The sequence below is a fragment of the Cebus imitator genome, unplaced genomic scaffold (assembly GCF_001604975.1).
Source record: "Cebus imitator isolate Cc_AM_T3 unplaced genomic scaffold, Cebus_imitator-1.0 Scaffold234, whole genome shotgun sequence".
NCBI lineage: Eukaryota > Metazoa > Chordata > Mammalia > Primates > Cebidae > Cebus > Cebus imitator.
Genome location: NW_016107549.1, coordinates 1,073,119 through 1,094,281, shown reverse-complemented (window position 1 = coordinate 1,094,281; position 21,163 = coordinate 1,073,119). Strand labels below are relative to the sequence as shown.

The window sequence follows — 21,163 nt, the reverse complement described above, 5'->3', positions numbered from 1 at the left end:
AGTTTTTTTAAAACCTGCCCAGGGATTTTTAAGGCTCCTTCCTGCCAGCAAGGTCAAGCCAGCCCCAACCAGCAGAAGCCAGCCCCCAGGGAGCATGAATTGGCACAACCACTTCGCAGAGCAATTTGGCAATATCTAGTGGGGCAGAGGATGCATACCGTATACAACTCAGCAGTTCCACTCCTGGGTATGTGCCCTAGAGAACTCACTTGGGAGAAAGCAGGGACAGGGACAGTTTGCTTCAAAATAGCCCAAAGCCAGAAACAATCCAAATAGATAAATACATGGCAGCATACTCCTATCACAGAATACTATGCAGTCGTGAAAATGGACATATAAGAGCTATTTAATCACATTTATTTCATGTTGAACACAAAAGTCAGGTTAGAAGAACACATTTATAGAGGAATGTTAAGTTTGAAAGCCAGTACCATGCACCATATATTTCTTTTTTCTTCTTTCCTTCCTTCTTTCCTCCTTCCTTCTTCCCTTCTCTTCTCCCCTCCCCCTCCTCCCTCCCCTCTCCCCTCTCCTCCCCTCCCTCTTCTTTCTTTCTCCCTCTCCCTCTCCCTCTCTCCCTCTCTCTCTTTCTCTCTTTCTTTCTTTCACAAGGTCTTACTTGATCACCCAGGCTGGAGTGCAGTGGTACAATCATGGCTCACTGCAGCCTTGACTTCCTGGGCTCAGGTGATCCTCCTACCTCAGCCTCCCGAATCGCTGGGACTACAGGCATACGTCATCATGCCTAGGTAACTTATTGCATTTTTTTTTTTGGTATAGATGGAGTTTTTCCATGTTGCCCAGGATGGTCCTGGACTCAAGCAATCTTCCTGCCTTGGCTTCTCAAAGTGCTAGGATTACAAGTGTGAGCCACCACACCCAGCCTTTATTTCTCAGACCGAACCAAACCAAACCATTATTTTTTAGGGACAGGGTCTTGCTCTGTTGCCCAAGCTGGAGTGCAGTCACAGCTCACTGCAGTGTTGACCTTCTGGGCTCAAGTGAGCCTCCTGCCTCAGCCTCCTGAGTACTGGACTGCAGGAACATACCACCATGTCCAGCTAATTATTCTATTATATTGGATTTCATTTTGCAGAGATGGGGTTTCACTACATTGGCCAGGCTGGTCTCAAACTTCTGGCCTCAAGTAATCCTTCCATCTTTGCCTCCTAAATTGCTAGGATTACAGGTGTGAGCCATCATTCCCAGCCCATCTATTTCTTATCTACGTAGGTAGTCAAACTGTAAGCTATTCTCATTCTGACGCTGTTCTGGACACATTTTTAAGTGTAAAATATGTAGCATAAAGTATAAATATGTACATGGAAACAATAAACATAAAATTCAGGAAAGTGCCTCTGGATGGGAGAGAGAAAGGAGTGGGTCTAGAGAGGGAGAAAACAGGGATTAGAAAGGTTTTACTTTGCTAGGCGTGGTGGCTCACGCCTGTAATCCCAGCACTTTGGGAGGCCGAGGCAGGTGGATCACTTGAGGTCAGGAGGTCGAGACCAGCTTAGCCAACATGGTGTAAACCCATCTCTACCAATAATATAAAAATTAGGTAGGTGTCGTGGCACACCCTGTAATCCAAGCTACTTGGGAGGCCGAGGTAGGACAATCACTTGAACTCAGGACGCAGAGGGTGCAGTGAGCTGAGATTGCACCACTGCACTCCAGCTTGGGCAACAGAGGGGGACTCTGTCAGAAGGAAAGGAAAGGGAAAGGGGGAAAGGGAGGAAAGAAAAAAGAAAAGTTGTTTTGATGGCGGGTTACTCCATTACCTCTCTATCCTCAATTCTCCCCATTCTTCTGGTCACCTTCTCTAGCCACACGGACCTTCTTGCTGTTGAGCAAACATGCCAGTTATAGTCCAGCCTCAGAGCCTTCGCACTGGCTGTTCCCTTTGCCTGACACTTTGTTCCAGCTATCCTCATGGCTCACTCACTCACCTCCCTTAGGTCTTCATCCAGATGTCATCTTCCCAGTGAAGCCTTCCCCGGCTTCCAGCACCCCTGACCCCTGCCTGCAACACATCCCTTCCCACCCCCACTTTATTTTTTCTCTGTACCCCTCACTGTCATTTGACACACTAGATTTTTTTTTTCCCATTTATTTATTTTATTGTATTTTAGGTTTTGGGGTACATGTGAAGAACATGCAAAATTGTTGCATAGGAACACACATGGCAGTGTGATTTGCTGCAATTTTGTCCATCTCCATCACTAGGCTGTCAGCTCCATGAGAACAGGGGATTTTTTCTATTTCATTCACTGCTGTGTCCCAGAGCCTAGAACAGGACCTGGCACATAGAAGCATTCGATAAACAGTCACTGAATAAACGAATATGTACACAGGTGCTACAGGTGTTTGCTCTCTTATTCTCTACTCATTTTTGCATGAGATCTTGCTAGGTTGGCCAGGATGGTCTCGAACTCCTAGAATCAAGCAATCTCCTTCTTCAGCCTCCCGAGTAATTGGGGTTACAGGTATGTGCCAACTGTACCCAGCTTTATACATTTTTAATTTTTATTTTGAGGAAATGTGGTTTTGCTACATTGCCCAGGCTGGTCTCAAACTCCTGGGCTCAAGCAGTCCTCCCACCTTGGCCTCCCAAAGTGCTGGGAATACAGGCATGAACCACCCTGCCCAGCTTTACATTTTTTTTTTTAAACAATAAAAACGTTAGCCACTAGGCTGTTTCCAGGTAAGTTTCCTGGTAGAGTGTAAGTGCCCAGCACCATAATATGTCCTTGGAATCCATCAAGGTTCCAAGCCACCGAACTGTGAGCACAACTAACAAAGATCCCTTGCCATACCCAAGCCCATGAGAGCTAGCCAAAAGTCCTTATAACAGACCACAGACATCTGAAGGCCTCTACAGAAACATCTCAATGTGACACAGTTCCTTCTGTGAGAGGCTCTGAAACAAATCTGCATTGTGACAGTCCAGCCAGCACAGCGTGGGTGCTGCAACCCATCACATCCGCCAAGAGAGACAGAACCTGGAGCAGCAACAAAACACGGAGAGCTATGATCCTGTAAATAATTATTATGAAAAAGGTGTCCCAGGGAAGAAGGGTCTTAAAATAGAAGGGCCCAGACTTAGCTCAGAGGAGAGCAGAGAGTGGGAAGGGGAGGAGCCAGCCATTGGTACCAGACAGTAATGTCCGTACTGGAATCTAATAGAAGTCTTTATGGTCCCTGACAGAGACTGGTGGGTCATTCTCCAAATCCATTTCCCTTTTCTTCTAAGCACAATCTGATACTTCCCATCTTCCCTTGCAGCGATGTGTGGTCATGTGACCAAGTTCTGGCCAAAAGGATATGAACGGAACAGGTATGAGCCACACCCCTTCCAACCTCATAAACGTTCCCAAGTATCACCTTCTATGCTCATTTCTCTTTCCTGGTTTGATACAGACAAGCATGCAGTTACTGGATGCTGTGGGCTGACAATGAAGAGCCACAATATGGCAAGGGCCAGGGTCCCTCAGTCATTGGAGGAGATCAGCCTGCCAACTAGGAACAATTATTTTGGACTTTTTTTTTTTGGACTTTTTTTTTTTTGAGATGGGGTCTTGCTCCCAGCACTTTGGGAGGCCAAGGTGGGAGGACTACTTGAGCCCAGAAGCTCTTGCCCAGGCTGGAGTTCAGTGGTATTATCATAGCTCACTGTACCCTCCAACTCCTGGGCTCAAGCAATTCTCCCAGGTATGTACCACCATGCCTAGCTAATTTTTATTTTATGTTTTAGGGATGGGAGCCTGTGTTGCCCAGGCTGGTCCTGAACTCCTGGGCTCAAGTGATCCTCCCACCTCAGCCTCCTAAAGTGCTGAGATTTTAGACATGCACCACCAAACCCAGCTCAGTTTTTAATTTTCTATGAGTGAGAAATAAACTTCTGCTGTGTTTAAGTCATTTCCTAGCTTTTAATCTTTTGTTATACCAGCAAGTGCTACCTCATACAGGGTGCTTAGAGGAAAGTGTATACACATTTCAACCATGGTTCATCATATGTGGATCTGAAAACTCCTTGAAGACAGTGACTGTACCTTATTTAGCTTGGTTTTCTCCTTCGTCATAACCACAATCCCTTGTACCCAGACATTTTCAAAAAACATTCACCAACTTGAAATAAAGGCAAGATATCCTCAAGCAAAGAAAGAGACCCATGCATGTACAACATTTAAGACCTTGAGTTCTGGAACACATAATCTCCTGTTCATATCCCAATTCCATCACTTACTTGCTGGGTGGCCTTAAGCAAGTTACACTCTGAGTTTCCAATTCCACAGTGGTCAGATGGGAATATTAATATTTCCTAATTCATTGGGTTGTTGCAGGGATTAAATTAGAGACTGCCCATAAAGCACTCTGGAAGCAGCCAACTATAATGAGCTATTATTTTAATTGTAACAGAAAGCATCTGCTGTAATACACAGCTGAAATATGGATGTGGGGGGTTGGCAGAAAGGAATCAGGTGCATAATGAGGGGAGGGAGAACACAAGGGCTCAGCCTTCTCGAGCCTGGCCTGGACCACACCAACCAAAAGCCTCATAATCCTTCAGCTAGTTAAATCTCAAGAGTACGGCATGCGCCACTTACCCTGTTAGCACCACCACAAAGTCCATGACGTTCCAGCCATTCCTCAAGTAGGAGCCTTTGTGGAAGGCAAACCCAAGGGCAATGATTTTAATTCCAGCCTCGAAACAAAAAATCCCAATGAAGTATGGTTCTGTATCATCCTGGAAGGGAGAGAAGGCAAGGTCAGCATCTTGGGCTGGGCAGATGTTGGCAAGACCAGGGAACCAGCCCACCTAGAAATCAGTACCCAGCACCCTCTTGCTTCCGCTGACCCTCCTCCACTCACCACCCCTCACTGCCTTTTGTAGAGTTCTCTTGTCCAAACCATTTTGGAAGCAAAGCTAACGCTCAGAGAAGACATCTTCCTCCTTCATTCCTTTTGGGCCAACCTCACATGCCACTTTACCAAGTAGAATCATTTGCTTGCACCTGCCTTAGTCAATATGACAGCTACAGGTCACATGTGGCTATTTCAATTAAAATTAATTTAAATGCAATAAAATAAAAAAAATGCAGTTCTGCAGTCACACTGGCTACATTTCAAGTGGCAATCATATTGGACAGGGTAGACGGAGAACATTTCTGTGACTGCAGAAAGTTCCAATGGAAGCATTGGTTTAGAGGATTTATTTGTCACATGCAGCATTCAAGGATTTGAGGGTGGAGATTTTGCATTGACCCCACTGCTAAATCTGACCCCTTAGGATGGTTCTCAGCTAGTATATACCAACAGCCATTCAGACTGTTACAGGGTTGGAACAGGACTTCTGTACTGGCTGGTAAGTGGCCGATATCTTCACCATCTCACCGTCAGTTCTTCTGCAGAACCTCCAGCTGGTTCTGGCTTCCAGCTGATAACGTATCATATTTGAAATTAAGCTATAAGCTCTGCTCCATCAGAGCCCCTATGTGGACGTTTTCCCATCTGTTACGGCAATGTTTCTCGAGCTTCAATCATTTCATTCTGCCTAAATGATTTTTTTCCACATCAGCTTGCCACTGGTATTTCTATTAGCTTACCAGTCTTTCAATGGACTCTTTTTATTTAGCCTTATTTTAAATGAAAACAAAAAAGTCTAAAATCATAGGTTTGCTAGGCTAGTTACAGTTTTTAGAAGACTGTGACACTGCGGAATATGTGTTTGGTCTTTGACACTGTTTCCTGACGTATAGCTCCTACAGTCCTGGGGATCTCCAAAGGGATGACTTTTTGTAGGTAACGATTGACCTGTGGCTGGCAGCTTCTAGGTAGTGTCAGGATGGGGGCTGGCCATGGGGAAAACCCAGGCATGATTAGAGGGTTGGGATTTTCAGTCCCACCCTGCAACCTCTGGGAGAGAGATGGGCTGAAAGTCAAGTTGATTACCAATGGTTAATGATTTAATCAATCATGCTTATGTAATGAGGCCTCCATAAAACCCCAAAAAGGCCAGGATTCAGAGGGCTTCTGGATAGCTGAACATATGGAGGTTCCTTGAGGGTGGTGCACCTGGGGGAGGGCATGGAAAAATCCTTTTGGGGTTTCTTCCTCCCCCTCTCCCCCTTTTTAAAAAAAGATATTGCCAAAATAATCATGGAAATTTGAAAACCGACTGGGTCTTAGATGACTCTGAGGAACCACAGCTCATCGTGCTGGGTGTGATAACATCACTGTGTCTACGTAAGAAAAAAAAATTCATGTTTTTTATTTTTTTAAGATGGCTTGCTCATTGCCCAGGCTGGAGTGCAGTGGCATGATCACAGCTCACTACAGCCTCCACCTCCTGGTTTCAAGTGATTCTCCTGCCTCAGCCTCCCAAGTAGCTGGGATTACAGGTGCTCACCACTACGCCCGGCTAATTTTTGTATTTTTAGTAGAGACGGGGTTTTACCATATCGGCGAGGCTGACCTCGAACACCTAACCTCGAATGATCTGTCTGCCTCAGCCTCCCAAAGTGCTGGGATTACAGGTTTGAGCCACCGCGCCCTGCCAGAAAACATCCATGTTTTTAGTGACACAGACTTAAGTATGCGTGGTGAATTGATGTGCCTGAAAACACTTCTACCAAAAAAAGGCAAGGAAAGGAAAAGGACAGAAGAAGCTGAATCTGGGGGACGGGTTCATGGGGGCACTCACTGTACTGTGTTATCACTCTTTTGGGGTGTAGTCAACATTTTTCAAGGGAATCTTGTTTGGAATAGGATTTTTTCAGGGACCATGTGACCACCTGTCACCTGTGTCTCTCCCTGCTGACACCAGATCTGCTGGGTGGTGACGGAGTGGGGCAGGCAGGGAGGGTGTTTTCCCTGCCCTCTATCATTGGTGGTCATGACATTGACTGCACACAGCAGCTGATGCCTGTAATCCCAACACTTTGGGAGGCTGAGGTGGGAGGATGGCTTGAGCCCAGGAGTTTGAGACCAGCCTAAGGAACCTAGTGAGACCCCCATCACTACAGAAAAGATAAAAATAAGAAAATCAGCTGGGCGTGGTAGTGTCTGTAGTCCCCGCTACTCAGGAGGCTGTGGTGGGAGGATGGCTTGAGCCCAGGAGGTGGAGGCTGCAGTGAGCTACAATCAAGCCACAGCACTCCAGCCTGGGTGGCAGAGAGAGACTCTGTTTTGAGAAAAAATAAAAAAGAAATTTAGGCTTCCCATGACCTGGCTCTGGGCTCCAGGACTGAGAGCCTCCTCTGTGCCCTGCTCTACCCCCCCCAAACATCAATGGCCTGCTAGAGCTAAGGAGAAGCCCCCAAGACAAGACATCACTCACCAGCCGTTCAGACATCGGAGTCTTGTCGTCATCAGGCAGATGCTGCTCCAGTGCGAGAACGATGCAATTCGCTATGATGGTGGCTAAAATCATGTATTCAAAGGGAGTATCAAGGAATTAAGGAATAACCTTGTTTGAAGAAAAAAAGGGTGTGTGGAGGTGCTCCCACCCCCCACTGACCCCAGTGGAAACATCTTAAGCCCTCCAGATCCTCCCAACCCACATGAGCACAGGCGGAATTATTCAGTTCTCCTGTCCGGAGTAAATCCCTTCAGATCTCAAACCCAGAGCAGGTGACATCTAAAAGGAACTGTGGTTATATTCTGCTTCTATCTCACCTGCAATATTCATTGTACACATATTTACTCAGTACCTGCTGTGTGCCGGACTCTCATCTGGGCTAGGACACAGCTGACAGCAAAGCAGACAAGAGAAGCTTCCTCCTGCTTCCTCCAGGAGACGCAAATAAATAACTACATCATGTATACTACGTGATGTATGTATCATGTTATACCTGCATATGCCATGTTACATAGTTCATCACATATTCTATGTATGTAGGGAGATGGTGACGGGTACAGACAGTGGAAGGGGTCAGGGCTGCAATTTAAAAGATGGTGGCAGAGCACGGCATGATGGCAGATACCTGTGGTCCCAGCTACTTGGGAGGCTGAGGTGAGAGAATTGCTTGAGCTGAGGAGGTCAAGCCTGCAGTGGGCAATGACTGTACCACTATATTCTAGCCTGGGTGACAGAAGGAGGTCCTGTCTCAATCAATCAAGCAATCAATGATAAATTAAAAATAAATAAATAGAGGCCAAGACAGGTGGATCGCTTGAGGTCAGGACTTCGAGACCAGCCTGGGCAACATGGTAAAACCCTGTCTCTAAGAAAAATACAAAAATTAGCCCAGCATAGCGGTGCACACTTGTAGTCCCAGCTACTTGGGAGGCTGAGGCAGGAAAACCCCTTGAACCTGGGAGATGGAGGTTGCAGTGAGCTGAGATCACACCACTGCACTCCAGCCTGAGCAACACAGTGAGACTCCATCTCAAAAATAATTAAAATAATAAATAAAACACTGTGACCAGATTTGACACCTAATGCATGAGCCACAGGAAAAAACAGATACACTGGGCTTCATCAACATTTAAACCTTTCGTGCCTCAAAGAACATTATCAAGAAAGTTAACAGACAAGTAACAGAAGGGGAGCAGCTCTTTGCAAATCATGTATCTGATAAGGGTCTACTACCGGGAATATATAAAGAACATGTACAACACAACAACAGAAACATCACCCAATTGAAAGTGGTGAATAGACATTTCTCCAAAGAAGATAGTCAAATGGCCTGTAAGTAGATGAGTGTATCAGTGATCAGGGAAATGCAAATAAAACTCCAATGGGATACTGCTTCACACCCACTAGGATGGCTAGAATTTAAAACAACAAACAAACAAGCGTTGGTGAAGATGTGAAGAAACTGCAACTCTCATGCTGGGGGGAATATAAAAGCGTGTAGCTGGCCAGGGGCAGTGGCTCATGCCTGTAATCTCAGCATTTTGGAAGGCCAAGGTAGGAGGGTTACTTGAGCCCAGGAGTCCAAGACCAGCCTAGGCAACAAAGTGAGACTCTGTCTCTACAAAAATTACAAAAAATTAGCTGGGCACGGTGGTGCAGGCCTGTAGTGCCAGCTACTTGGGAGGCTGAGGTGAGAGGACTGCTTGAGCCCCAGGAGGCTGAGGCTGCAGTGAGCCATGACCGCACCACTGCACTCCAGCCTGGGCAACGGGAGTGAGACCTTGTCTCAAAACACGACCACCACCACCAGCAACAACAAAACACTGGGGTAACTGCTGCAGAAAACTGTTTGTTGGTTTCTAAAAAGTGAAGCACAGAATTACCATGTGACACAGTAACTCCATTCCAGAGTATAAACACAAAAGGATTGTAAGACAGGTACTCCAGCCAACAGAAATGTTCACAGCAGCACTAGTCACAACAGCTGAAAGGTGAAACAACTTCAATTTCATCAATGGATAAACAATACGTGGTTTACCTACAGAATGGAATAGTATTCAGCCATAAAAAGGAATGAAGTACTGATACATGTTACAACAGGAATGAGCCTTGGAACATTATGCCAAGTGAAAGGAGCTAGACATAAAAGACCATGTATTGTATAATTCCACGTATGTAAAATGTCTGGAACAGGCAAATCCAGAGACAGACAGCAGATTCGTGGTTCCTGGGGAATAGGAAGGGAAATGGGAATTACTGCTTAATGTTTTAGAACTAGATAAAGGTGACAGTTACACAACAATGTGAATGTACTAAATACCTGTCTTTCTTTTCATTCTTTTTTAAAAGAAACAGGATCTTGCTCTGTCACCCAGGCTGGAGTACAGCAGCATGATCATAGCTCACTGCAGCCTTGAATTCTGAGGCTCATACGATCCTCCTGCCTCAGCCTCCTTAGTGGCTGGGACTACAGGTGCACACCACCATGTGTGCCTATTTTTTTTTTTTTAAGAGATAGAGTCTTACTTTGATGCCCAGGTTGGTCTTGAACTCCTGGGCTCAAGTGATCTTCCTGCCTCAGCCTCCCAAAGTGCTGGGATTGCAGCCATGAGCCACTGTGCCCAGCCCTAAATGCCATTTTAAAATGGTTGTGTTATATGAATTTTACCTCAATAAAAAAAAAAATACAGCGGTCAGAGCAGACCTCTGAGAATCTGCCCTTTCAAGTCAGGGGCAGGGTCGTCCATGTGCTTATCTCTAGACACTCCATTTGCACTCTCTCCAGTCTGCCCAGGCAACCTCCTCCCTGCATCCTGGGAACTCTCATCTGGGTTGAGGAGGCCTCCGGCCCTCGTGTCCACCGGAGGATCTGCAGGGCAGGTGGGGAGGATCTATCTTATTTATTTCATATTAGCTCCCGGACTGCTGATCAGCTAGTGAATGGGAAAGTCCCCTGTCCCCCTGCCAGGCTCCTCAGAAGTGTCCCACGCCAACGGGCTCTGTATACGGATCTGGCAATCTCTGAGAAGGACGTGTAGACACTGGAGAAGCGGCTGCTTGAGTGAAAAGGCCACAGGGTGTTGGTTACCCCAGAGCAACCTCGGCACTAGGTTTGGGGCTGAATCATTCTCCTTGGTGGGGCTGTCTGGGCACTGTAGCACATTCAACAGTATCCCCAGCCTCTGCGTGTTAGATGCCAGTAGCATCCCCTCCTGTCCAGTGATGACAACCTCAAGTGGTCTCTAAACCCTGCTGAGTGTCCCCTGGGGGCACTGAAATTCCGTGTTCTGTAGAGATATCAATCAGTGTGTCTTGAGCAACTTGACCATGTTAAACCTCTCCCCTCCTCCTAGCTCTATCCTTTGGAAAATTAACTGCTTTCAGTCTCCCCTTCTGCCTTGGAGTTAGGTTTGGTATTTTGGAGGTGCCATAGAGCCATCCCTTCCAGGCTAGAGGGAGAGCGAAACCCACTTTCCAGCTGGGAAAACAGAGTCTAAAACAGAAACCTCCTCAGTAAAAGTCTCGGAAAGGCAGGAAAACCAGGCTTCCTTTTGTCACCAGCTTCAGCCTTTGCCTCCAGCTGAAAGCAGCTGAAGGCAAGCTCCAAGCACAGTCTGAAAAGCAAAATCTGAGACTCAGGGCAATTTGGAGAGCCAACAAAAGCCGGCCTTGCTGACGATATTCTCTGATTGGCTTTCTGCCTCCGAGCTGACAGGCATTAGGAGCCCAGAGAACAAAGCTGGGCTGTGTTGCACAAATACTCCACTCTGCCTCACCCTGCAGCCCGGAAAATAAGAGACAATATTTGTACACAGAGCAGAAATGCCAAGCCCTTCCCCGGTCTCCTCTCGCTGTGATTTGAAGCTGACTTCGCTTCCTCTCCCTGCCAAGTCAGCCTCCTTACATGCGCTTCTTCCATCCCACTCCTCCGGTCCCCTGGCCTCCTGCCCCTCAATGGCAGGGATGTGACTTCCTTTGCATCAGCTCTGGCACTGAAGGTTCCAGGAAGAGTCCCAGAAGGCCAGCATGCAGCACGCAGCACTTCTATGGGCTGCATTATCAGGGTTTCAATTGGCCAGTATCACCTGGATTTCAGACCCAGGGCCCTCTCGGTGTAACAATGAAGCCTTATCATGTAGGCAAAAAGAAAGAGGTTCTTCTCTCCCAACCTGCTTCATTTTACTTCTTGTCAAATACAGATACTCACACTGCTTCTCCAACATCATTCCCTTCTCCCTCTGTGCACCCACACCCCGGCAAATGTCCACAGACATGCCCCAAATGGAAATCTGCAGCAATGACCTTAGACCCTTGCTACTCAAAGCGTGGTCCCAGAACCAGCACCTGTTCTGTTAGGAAGGCAGCCTCAGGCCCTGCTTCCACCTGCTGAGTCAGAATCTGCATTTTAAAAGATCGCCAGGGGATCTGTGTGCGCAGGGAAGTTTTGGAAGTGCTAAGTGCCTCTATTTCAGGGATAGGAGGAGGAGCTCAGGTAATTACGGTTTTGAGTCATCCAGAAAGAGGTGGGGGTTCCTCTTTCTCCTCCAAGCTTTCTCCTCCAAGTTCTGACCCCAGGAGGAGAATTTAAGAGCCCTGGGTACCAGCTTTCTGCTCCCACTTGGGTAAAGAGCCTGAGAAGAAACCCAAGATTTTGAGGAAGTAAGAGCAATGCTGGAATGAGACAAAAGCAGAGAAGAAAATGTCAGCTAAATGCATGTGGAAGTATTCAAAGCCTTCCCATGGATCCCATTGCACTCAAAAGCAAAAACAAAGTCCTCCTAGCACTAGCAAGGTGCATGGCCTGCTTCCGTTACTTCCCTCCTCTCATCTCCCCTTTAGTCACTCAGCTCCAGCCACACCAGCCTCTTGTTTATTCCCCAAATTCCCCAGGCACACTTCTACCCCAGGGCCTTTACACCTGCTGTTCACTCTCCTGGAATACTCTTTCCCCAGACATCCACATGAGTTCCTCCTTCACTTCCTTTAGGCCTTTCCTCAAAGGTCACATCCATCAGCTCCCTTGGCCTATTTATTTTGTTTTCCTTTCTTTAGTTCCGATCCCCAGTCAAGCATCTGCTATTTTTTCTTTCTTTATCTTGTTCCCTGTCTCTTCCACGAGACTGCACACTCTGCGTACGTGGGATTTTGTGTCTACCTTGTTCATTGCTTCATGCTCTGTGCCCAGGAGAGCATTCATTATATAGTTGATGCTAAAAAAAAAAAAAAAAAAAAAAAAAAAAAACCCACCACCACCACCAACAAAACACTAGTGGAAGGGCCTGGCGCGGTGGCTCACGCCTGTAATGTCAGCACTTTGGGAGGCCGAGGTGGGTGGATCACCTGAGGCCAGGAGTTCAAGACCAGCCTGGCCAACATGGCGAAATCCCATCTCTACTAAAAATACAAAAATTAGCTGGGTGTGGTGGCAGACACCTGTAATTCCAGCTACTTGGGAGGCTGAGGCAGGAGAATAGCTTGAACCTGGGAGGTGGGGGTTGCAGTGAGCTGAGATCATGCCATTTTACTCCAGCCTGGGCAACAAGAGCGAAACTCCATCTCAAAACCAAACCAAACCAAATCAAAACAAAAATCGCCAGTGGAGGAAATGAAGGTGGGGGGCCTAGGTCCTGCTGCCTACATCTTTCCCCTGACTTCATCTCAGGCCAAGTCTCCATGATCATGTTAAGAACACAATGAAACGTCCTGAAATATGCAGTGATGTACTTGGTGCCCAGATGAAAGAAAGATGGGCCGCTGAGTTCATGGCATGGTAAGAGATGCCTCGCCCTAGGCAGAAGTCAAAGGTTGCATTGGGTAGTCGAGCTGGGGGGAGGTAAGGCTTTCTCAGCCCAACCTTAAGTCATGCCTGATCCTCCCAATTTAGAAAGCCTGAGTTCTAACTCACAGCTGCGGTGAGCAATGCCTCTGTTAGCTGAGCTGAGCCTTTCTGCTCCCTGATTGGCTCTGAGAGAAAGCACCTGTGTCAGCGGGATCCAGAAAAATCAGCCATCCTAGGAGGCCAAAAGGGGGTGGGGGCTGAAAGAAGAGAAGCATCCCTGATGGGAGGAAAAGCTGGCTCCAGAAATGGCTCTCGGAAGTCAGAATAGCAGACAGCCCTGCAGGCAGGTGAGGAGACACAGAACTCTATACACAACGAAATTGATCAGGACCTGCAGAGGCCCCAGAGAGAGGCTGTATGTAACCCTGGAAAAGACTAACAATTCTGCATAGGAAAGAAGGAGGGCTTGCACCTGTGAACAGGACCTTGGTCTTGGGATTCATAACATCAAAGAAAATTCTCAAAGTGGGCATGGCTGACAGTTCCCACCCCTTAGCAAGACCTTTGTGGTGCACTCTCTCTGTGGTGCTCTTCACCCTCAGCTTATTTCAAACCTCCTGTGGTTGGTGTGAAAATCAAATCAGGTTTGTCAACTCATGATGACCGTGTCTCCACTACGGGGGCTGCTGATGAGTGGGTTCTAAGGAAACAGATGCTTGTAGCAGTCACCCAGGTCATTGGGCTTGTGGGAAGAAGCCAAGCAGACCTTATTTTCATGTTAGTTCCATGCTCATCACAATCACCAGGAAAAGAGTGGGGGATCCCAGGACCCTAGATGTATGGTTTAACACATATTCCTTGCTCCACTAAACACATGCCCCAATTTAACTCTGCAACATGATAAGCTATTATGGGGCCATTAACAAGCATAGCAACCATAATTACAGCAGCCTTGTTTCCAAGTGCTCCTTTGGGTGGGTACTCTGGTAAGCACTTTGTTTCAGTTAATTCATTGCAACATTTCTACAAGGTGCATTCTGTGGTAAGCCCCATTTTCCAGATAAGAAAATTCAGGCTTAGAGAGATTAAACACATTGCTCAAGGTCACAAAAGAGGTACTGGCAGAGCTGGGGCTCATACCCAGTTCTGCCCAACTCCACAGTTTATGCCTTTTGCTAGTTTGGAGTCAGGGTCTTGCTCTGTTGCCCAAGGTGACATGCAGTGACATGATCACAGCTCACTGCAGCCTTGACCTCCCAGGCTCAAGCCATCTGTCCACTTCAGCCTCCTGAGTAGCTGGGACTATAGGTGCATGCCAGCATACCTGGCTAATTTTTAACATTTTTGTAGAGATGAGGGTCTCATCATGTTGCCCAGGCTGGTCTTGAACTCCTGGGCTCAAGCAATCCTCTTGCCTTGGCCTTTCAAAGTGCTGGGCTTACAGGTATGGGCCACCGTGCCCAGCCCACAATCTATGCTTTTAAGCTGGTGGTTCACGAAGACCACTCAGGAGCTATCCTGGTTAGCAGGTGGATGGTTTTGCCTTCATTTAAAAAGTGGAGTGCAGGTGCACTTGAAGCCCTAACCATATGGATTAGACCAAATGGGTTACACCCCACTCAAGTCCCAACCAATTGCCACAATTTAGCAAAGGCCAAACATTGAGTGCTAGTCCACACCCTCATAAGCTCATCTCAGGTAGGAATTATTCATGACTATTTCAACTTCCAGTAATCCACACAGTCTCCAGTTCTCAGACGTGAGCTTCAAACTCTTCAACACACAGTACTAACCAAAATGAAGCCCGGAAAAGATCTCTCCACCCGCTGATCAGCCTAAGACTCTCAGCAGGGATGGCGTGCTAGCAAGAGCAACCCTAGCGCTGCCCAGGATGTTTTCAGCACCACGGCCAGCGGCAAAGAGGCGCACCGTTTCATTTCGCTAGCAACCAGGGACAGGAAGCCCGGGGGAGAGAAAAACAAACCCAGCACCAACTATTAACACTCTCTGAGACACTGGCAAAGACCTACATTTCACATACAGGGTAGAGACGAAAAAGATTAATCATGTCATCAGGAAAATCAAATGAAGAGAAAATTAAAAACCGAATTATCAAGTAGGTTTGTGTGTCATTTGTTTTTTCATATTAACCAAGAAGATCCAACACTTTGGTTCTCAAATGAGAAGTCTACTTCGGGCAGCTAAATGGTGCTTCTGCTTCGAAAATTGGCGCTATCTGCATTAAAAAATAGTAGTGCAGAGGAGTTGAAAGGATTTGGGGATCAGACGTGGCTTTGACCTTAGGCAAGGCAGTTTTCTTCTATGAGCCTCAGTTTCATCATATATAAAAGGGAGAAAATATCACCTACCTCATAGGTTGTGTGCAAATGGAATGAGTTGATATATAAAATAACAATAATCTATTACAGGGCCCTGCACATAGTAAATGCTCAATAAACGTGGGTGTTTCATAGTTTACTTTGGTTCCTGTGATGACTGGAAAATTTAATGTGGGCTAAATGCAGTGGCTGATGCCTATCACCTCAGCCCTTGGGGAGGCCAAGGCAGAGGGTCACTTGAGGCCAGGAGTTTGAGGCCAACCTGCTCAACATAACTAGATCCTGTCTCTACAAAAATGCATTTAAAAATACGAAAACTAGCCAGGCATGTTGGCACATGTCTGTGGTCCTAGCTACTCAAGAGACTGAGGCAGGAAGATTGCTTGAACCCCAGAGTTTGAGGCTGCAGTGAGCTGTGATCATACCATGGCACTGTGGTCTGGGCAACAGAGCAAGACCATATTTCTTAAAATAAATAAATAAATAAATATCTTTTTAAAAAGCTTTTTAAGCTTTGGATACTTAATGTGCCTATAAAAACATAGGATACAATTCATCTCACTATAATCATGCAATAAATGTTTTTTCTTCTTTAGATGGAGTCTTGCTCTGTCACCAGACGCCAGTGCAGTGGCACAATCTCAGCCCACTGCAACTTCCACCTCCCCAATTCCAGCAATTCTCCTGCCTCAGCCTCCTGGGTAGCTGGGATTACAGGCATGTGCTACCAAGCCCAGCTAATTTTTGCATTTTTAGTAGAGACGGGGTTTTACCACGTTGGCCAGGATGGTCTTAATCTCTTGACCTCGTGATCTGCCTACCCCAGCCTCCCAGAGTGCTGGAATTACACGTGTGAGCCACTGCACCTGGTCTAAATGTTGATTACTTTATGACAATTGCTGCCAATAGTAAATAACTTTTCCTATTTTTTGCCCTTCTAGGTCTTACATCTACCATCATCATAGCTGAACAGACCTGTACTCTTAGCTACTAGGGAGGCTGAGGCAGGAGAATCCTCTAAAGCTGGGAGGTGAAGGCTGTAGTGAGCTATGACCACATCACTGCACTCCAGCCTGGGTGACAGAGCGAGATCCCATCTTTTAAAATGTTAATAATCTCACCATACAGCCTCATGCACTTGTGACAATTTTCCTGCAGGACAGATTCCAAGATGTGAAATTGCTAGGTGTCAGAGCGGATGCATATTGACTTTTTTTTTTTTTGAAACAGAGTCTTGCTCTGTCACCCAGGCTGGAGTGCAGTGGGGTGATCTCGGCTCACCGTGACCTCCACCTCCTGGGTTCAACTGATTCTCCTGTCTCTGTCTTCTGAGTAGCAGGGATTATAGGAACCTGCCACCACGCCTGGCTAATTGTTGTATTTTTAGTGAAGATAGGATTTCACCATGTTGGCCAGGTAGGTCTCCCACTCCTGGTCTCAGGTGATCCACCTCGGCCTTCCAAAGTGCTGGGATTACAGGCACGAGCCACCATACCTAGCCCACATTCCATAGTTTCTGCAGATTTACAGGGCTATATTTTAGTTTTTTAAAAGTGAGATGTGTGTGTGTGTGTGTGTGTGTGTGTGTGTATACACCTTCTGAAATTAAATCCATAATTTAAACGTATGAATTCCTCTGGGCCCAAAAGTATAAACATGGAAGAATTAATATGACTTATGGAAAACACACAAATACACAAAAGCAAAATAAAGATCTCCTAATGAAAACACAAAGAGAAAAAAACAAGCCAAGTGTTAAACAGAAAGTATCCATCAATTTCAGACTCTCAGGGTCTGGGAAGAGGGTGAGGAATGAGGACGCTTTGGAGTCAGATTCCAAACAAGAACTGAAGACTTTCCCTCCCTGTTTCTCTCTTTTTTTTTCCAGGTCAGTAAAGTTCTCTAGGGACCTCTGAGTGGTGTGAGATCTCTGTCTCCCGATTCAATTTTCAAGCACTTTCCCTTATATGTTCATTCTGCCAAGGGGGAATCCTTTTCCTCTCTTGCAGGAGTGACATCTCTGTTCAGCGGTCAGTAAAAGCCTCCATTTCCCTGGCATCTCTCTATACATTCCATCTACTTCATGGTTTAAACTTAAACCTAGAGGCCAGGCATGGTGGCTCACGCCTGCAATCCCAGCACTTTGGGAGGCCAAGGCGGCCAGATCACTTGAGGTCAGGAGTTCGAGACCAGCCTAGCCAACATGGTGAAACCCTGTCTCTACTAAAAATACAAAAGTTAGCTGGGCGTGGTGGTGCATGCCTATAATCCCAGCTACTCGGGAGGCTGAGGCAGGAGAATTGTTTGAACCCAGGAGGCGGAGGTTGCAGCAAGCTGAGATCATGCCACGGCACTCCGGCCTGGGCAACAGAGCAAAACTCCATCTCAAAATTAGACAAACAAACAAACATAAACCTGAAAATTCCCTGCAGACCATCGACTCCAAGACCAAGGTGGGGCCACTGGCAGCCTCAAATTAGTTCCCAAGAACAAAAGGAAAACCCAGCTCTGGAAGATGTCCACCATCATGGCCCCCAGAAAACCCAGTTAGAAGGGCCCCAAGAAAGCAAAAGCACCGAAGAAAGATAAGGTGGAAAACGTACCTAAGAAGCCAAGTGAGGTGAAGATGGCTCCCTCAAAAGCATATGCAGCCAGGAAGGCCCCCAAGAAAGTCAGCAAACACAAGAAGGTCCCCCTTAAACCAGCCAAGGCCATGAAAGTCCCTCCCAGTGCTGCTGGGCTCAATGGGAAGTCCAAGGTCAGAGGTAGCGCCAGCAGCCAAGATCCTGAGATCCACAGGAAAACAGAAGCCTTTTAACATTTCGTAACCTCCAATTTCTCTGTGGAGAGACCATTGTCCAGCTGGTCCGTTGCTTCCTTGATCAAGAGAGGATGTCTCTACCTCTTCATCAATAACTGATGTCTCCTCCAAGCCACTCCAGCTATGCATGCTCAGAAGTTACACCAGCTACCCCCAAAATACCTCTTTTCAGCATCCTTCTCTTTAACCACCTCCAAGCTCATTAACTTTCTTAAATGGAAACCAACGTCCATCCCATTGAGCCCGGCAACCCAGTGACCCCACCATTTCTCATGACATTCTCCTGCCTTGTCAACCTTATATGAATTGCTTATATTGCACTTGCTTGCCTGTTTCCCTCCTGGAAAAAAAATCCATCCTTGCATGAACTCAACTAGTTGCCTTTCCCAACCCGGGTAGTGGAACTTTCCTGAATGAGGTCAACTATCTGGGCTGATGACATTAAATTCGTGATGCTAAACCTCAAATGGGCATTTGAGAATCCCAGCATCCTATATAAGAGAAGACACTCGTGCATATTGGCATAATGGATGGGAATGACCCAATTTACAGAAATCAATATTCTTCCATCACTAAAACCTCCACCCTCGACTCCAAATTTCTCTCCAGCCACCAATCTATTTCTCTACTCCCCTTCATAAAGAGTTGCCTTCACGTGTTCCCTCCATGTCCTCACTGCACATTCTTCTTCTACTCTCCCCAGGCTGGCCTCTAGCTCCCATCACTCAATCAAAACTCTTCCCAAGAGGATTGCCAAAGACCTCCCAGGCTGCCAAATCCCAGGGCCATTCTTCTGTGCCCAGATTACTTGACCGTGCCCTTCTTAATGTTGTTCTAGTTTTCCTCCTACCCTCCTGGTCTCTACTTGTCAATCTTCTCTTTTTGCTCCTCCTTTTCTATCCAATCTCTAAATGTTGCTCTTCCCTGGGGCTCCAATCCTAGGTAACCGCCCTTTCTCTATCTCTACCCTCTTTCTAGAGCTTGCATGCATTTTGATGGATTTCATCATTCTCTTGTTGTCCTTTCTCCCTAAAATATTCACTCACTGCCCTGTTCGGTGTCCTGGTAAAGGCAGGGCTGACTTCTGTGATTGGATCACCCAAGCCCCCCAACTCTGCCCTTCACCATATCTTCTGCCTTCCAGGTGGGCTTGGCCAATGGGAGGCACCAGCAAGAGACTGGAGAGGAGGGGGAGTTGGGCGCTTCTCCATTTGATTTCCTCCTTGCTACTCAGGGTGGCCTTAGCGACAGCTATATCACTCTGTGTCTTCTTAGAGCATCTCACAGGAGGGTCTATATTACTCTCCAGGGCAGTCATGACAAATTGCCACAGACTGGGTAGCTTAAGACAACAGGAATTTGTTCTCTCATCATCCTGGAGGCAAGGGTCTGAAATTAGGGGGTTAACAGGTTTGAGCTCCCTTCAAAGGCTCGAAGGGAGGGTCCTTCCTTGCCTCTTCCAGTTTTGGTGGCTCTACGTGTCTTTTGGCTCGTGGCCGCACCACTCCATTCTCTGCTTCCATCACCACTGACTTTCTCTCCTGTACCTGCTCATATCAAGGCACTTGCCATAGAATCTTGAGTCCACTGTAATCCAGGATGATTAATCCCTCATCTCAGTGACATGTGCAAAGATCCTACTTCCAAATGAGGTCTCAGGTTCTGAGGATACAAATGCATCTGAATTTCTGGTGGACACGATTCAAACCCCTACAGTGTCCAAGGTCCAAACTCTTCCATTCCTTCCCTAATCCCATGTCTCTATTAACCTTTGTCATGAACTGTACCACCAGCTGCCGAGTAAGCAGCTCAGGTAAGGTTGCCTTAAGAGACCTTCCAGGTTCCTACGTCTTCCTCCCCCTCCAGCTGATGTATCATCAGACCCCACCAATTCTACTTCCAAAATTAGGCTTCGAATTCTCCTGCTCAGCATCGCCTCTACAGCAGCACCCAAGGTCAAGCCACTGTCCCTTCCCACAGAAACATCTACAATCTCAGTAGGCTCCAAAGTGGTCTATTGCCTGTCTTTCTGACCTCCATTTCATTCCCCAGACAGATGCCAGAGCATTATGCTAAGTGAAAGAAGCCAGACACAAAAGGTCACATATTGCATGAATTCATTTATATGGAAGAGCCAGTATAGGCAAATCCATAGAAACAGAAAACAAATTTGTAGTTACCAGGAGTGGTGGAGGTTAGGGCGGATATGGGGAGGGGAGGATGAGGAGCAACTGCCTCACAGATACAGGACTTTTTGGAGGGGCGAGGATAAAATATTTGGCACTAGAAAGAGGTGGAGATTGTACAATATCATGAATGCACTGAATGCCGCTGAATTGCTTATTTAAAAATGGTTAACAATGTTGCATGAATTTCACGTCAATACAAAAACTACTTGATTGAGACAGGATCTCACTGTGTTGCCCAGGCTAGAGTGCAGGGGCACAATCATGGCTTACTGCAGCCTCGGTCTTTGGGGCTCCAGCAATCCTCCCACCTCAGCCTCCCGAGTAGCTGGGACTACTGGTATATACTACTACACCCAGCTAATTTTTAATTTTCATTTTTCTTTGTAGAGATGGGGTCTTCCTGTGTTGCCCAGGCTGGTCATGAACTCCTGGGCTCAAGTGATTCTCCTACTTCAGCCTCCCAAAGTGCAGGATTACAGGTGTGAGCCACCATACCCAGGTAAAAAATATATAGGCAGGCCGGGCATGGTGGCTCGTGCTTGTAATCATAGCACTTTGGGAGGCCGAGGCACGCAGATCACGAGGTCAGGAGTTGGAGACCATCCTGGCCAACACAGTGAAACCCCGTGTCTACTAAAAATACAAAAATTAGCTGGGCATGGTGGCGGGTGCCTG

At 46.8% G+C, this 21,163-nt stretch overlaps 1 protein-coding gene and 1 long non-coding RNA gene across 22 annotated transcripts in view; both read right to left on the bottom strand.

Moving 5' to 3' along the window:
- The window catches only part of CACNA1A (calcium voltage-gated channel subunit alpha1 A), a 293,742-nt gene that overhangs the window by 240,789 nt on the left and 31,790 nt on the right, over window positions 1-21,163 (bottom strand). For all 20 annotated transcript variants that reach the window (XM_037727562.1, XM_037727559.1, XM_037727549.1 and 17 more), the window contains exons 2-3: window positions 7,340-7,445; window positions 4,608-4,747 (exon numbers count right to left, since the gene is read on the bottom strand). In XM_037727562.1, the coding sequence (XP_037583490.1) occupies window positions 4,608-4,747; window positions 7,340-7,445 (246 nt within the window). The remainder of the gene's footprint in view (window positions 1-4,607; window positions 4,748-7,339; window positions 7,446-21,163) is intronic.
- LOC119466847 overlaps window positions 7,548-21,163 on the bottom strand; it is a 44,760-nt gene continuing 31,144 nt past the window's right edge. The window contains exons 3-4 of one of the 2 annotated variants that reach the window (XR_005195338.1): window positions 7,713-7,789; window positions 7,548-7,639 (exon numbers count right to left, since the gene is read on the bottom strand). This is a non-coding gene — a long non-coding RNA (uncharacterized LOC119466847). Of the gene's footprint in view, window positions 7,790-21,163 lie in introns of both variants that reach the window. The other variant, XR_005195337.1, reaches the window with a different exon arrangement.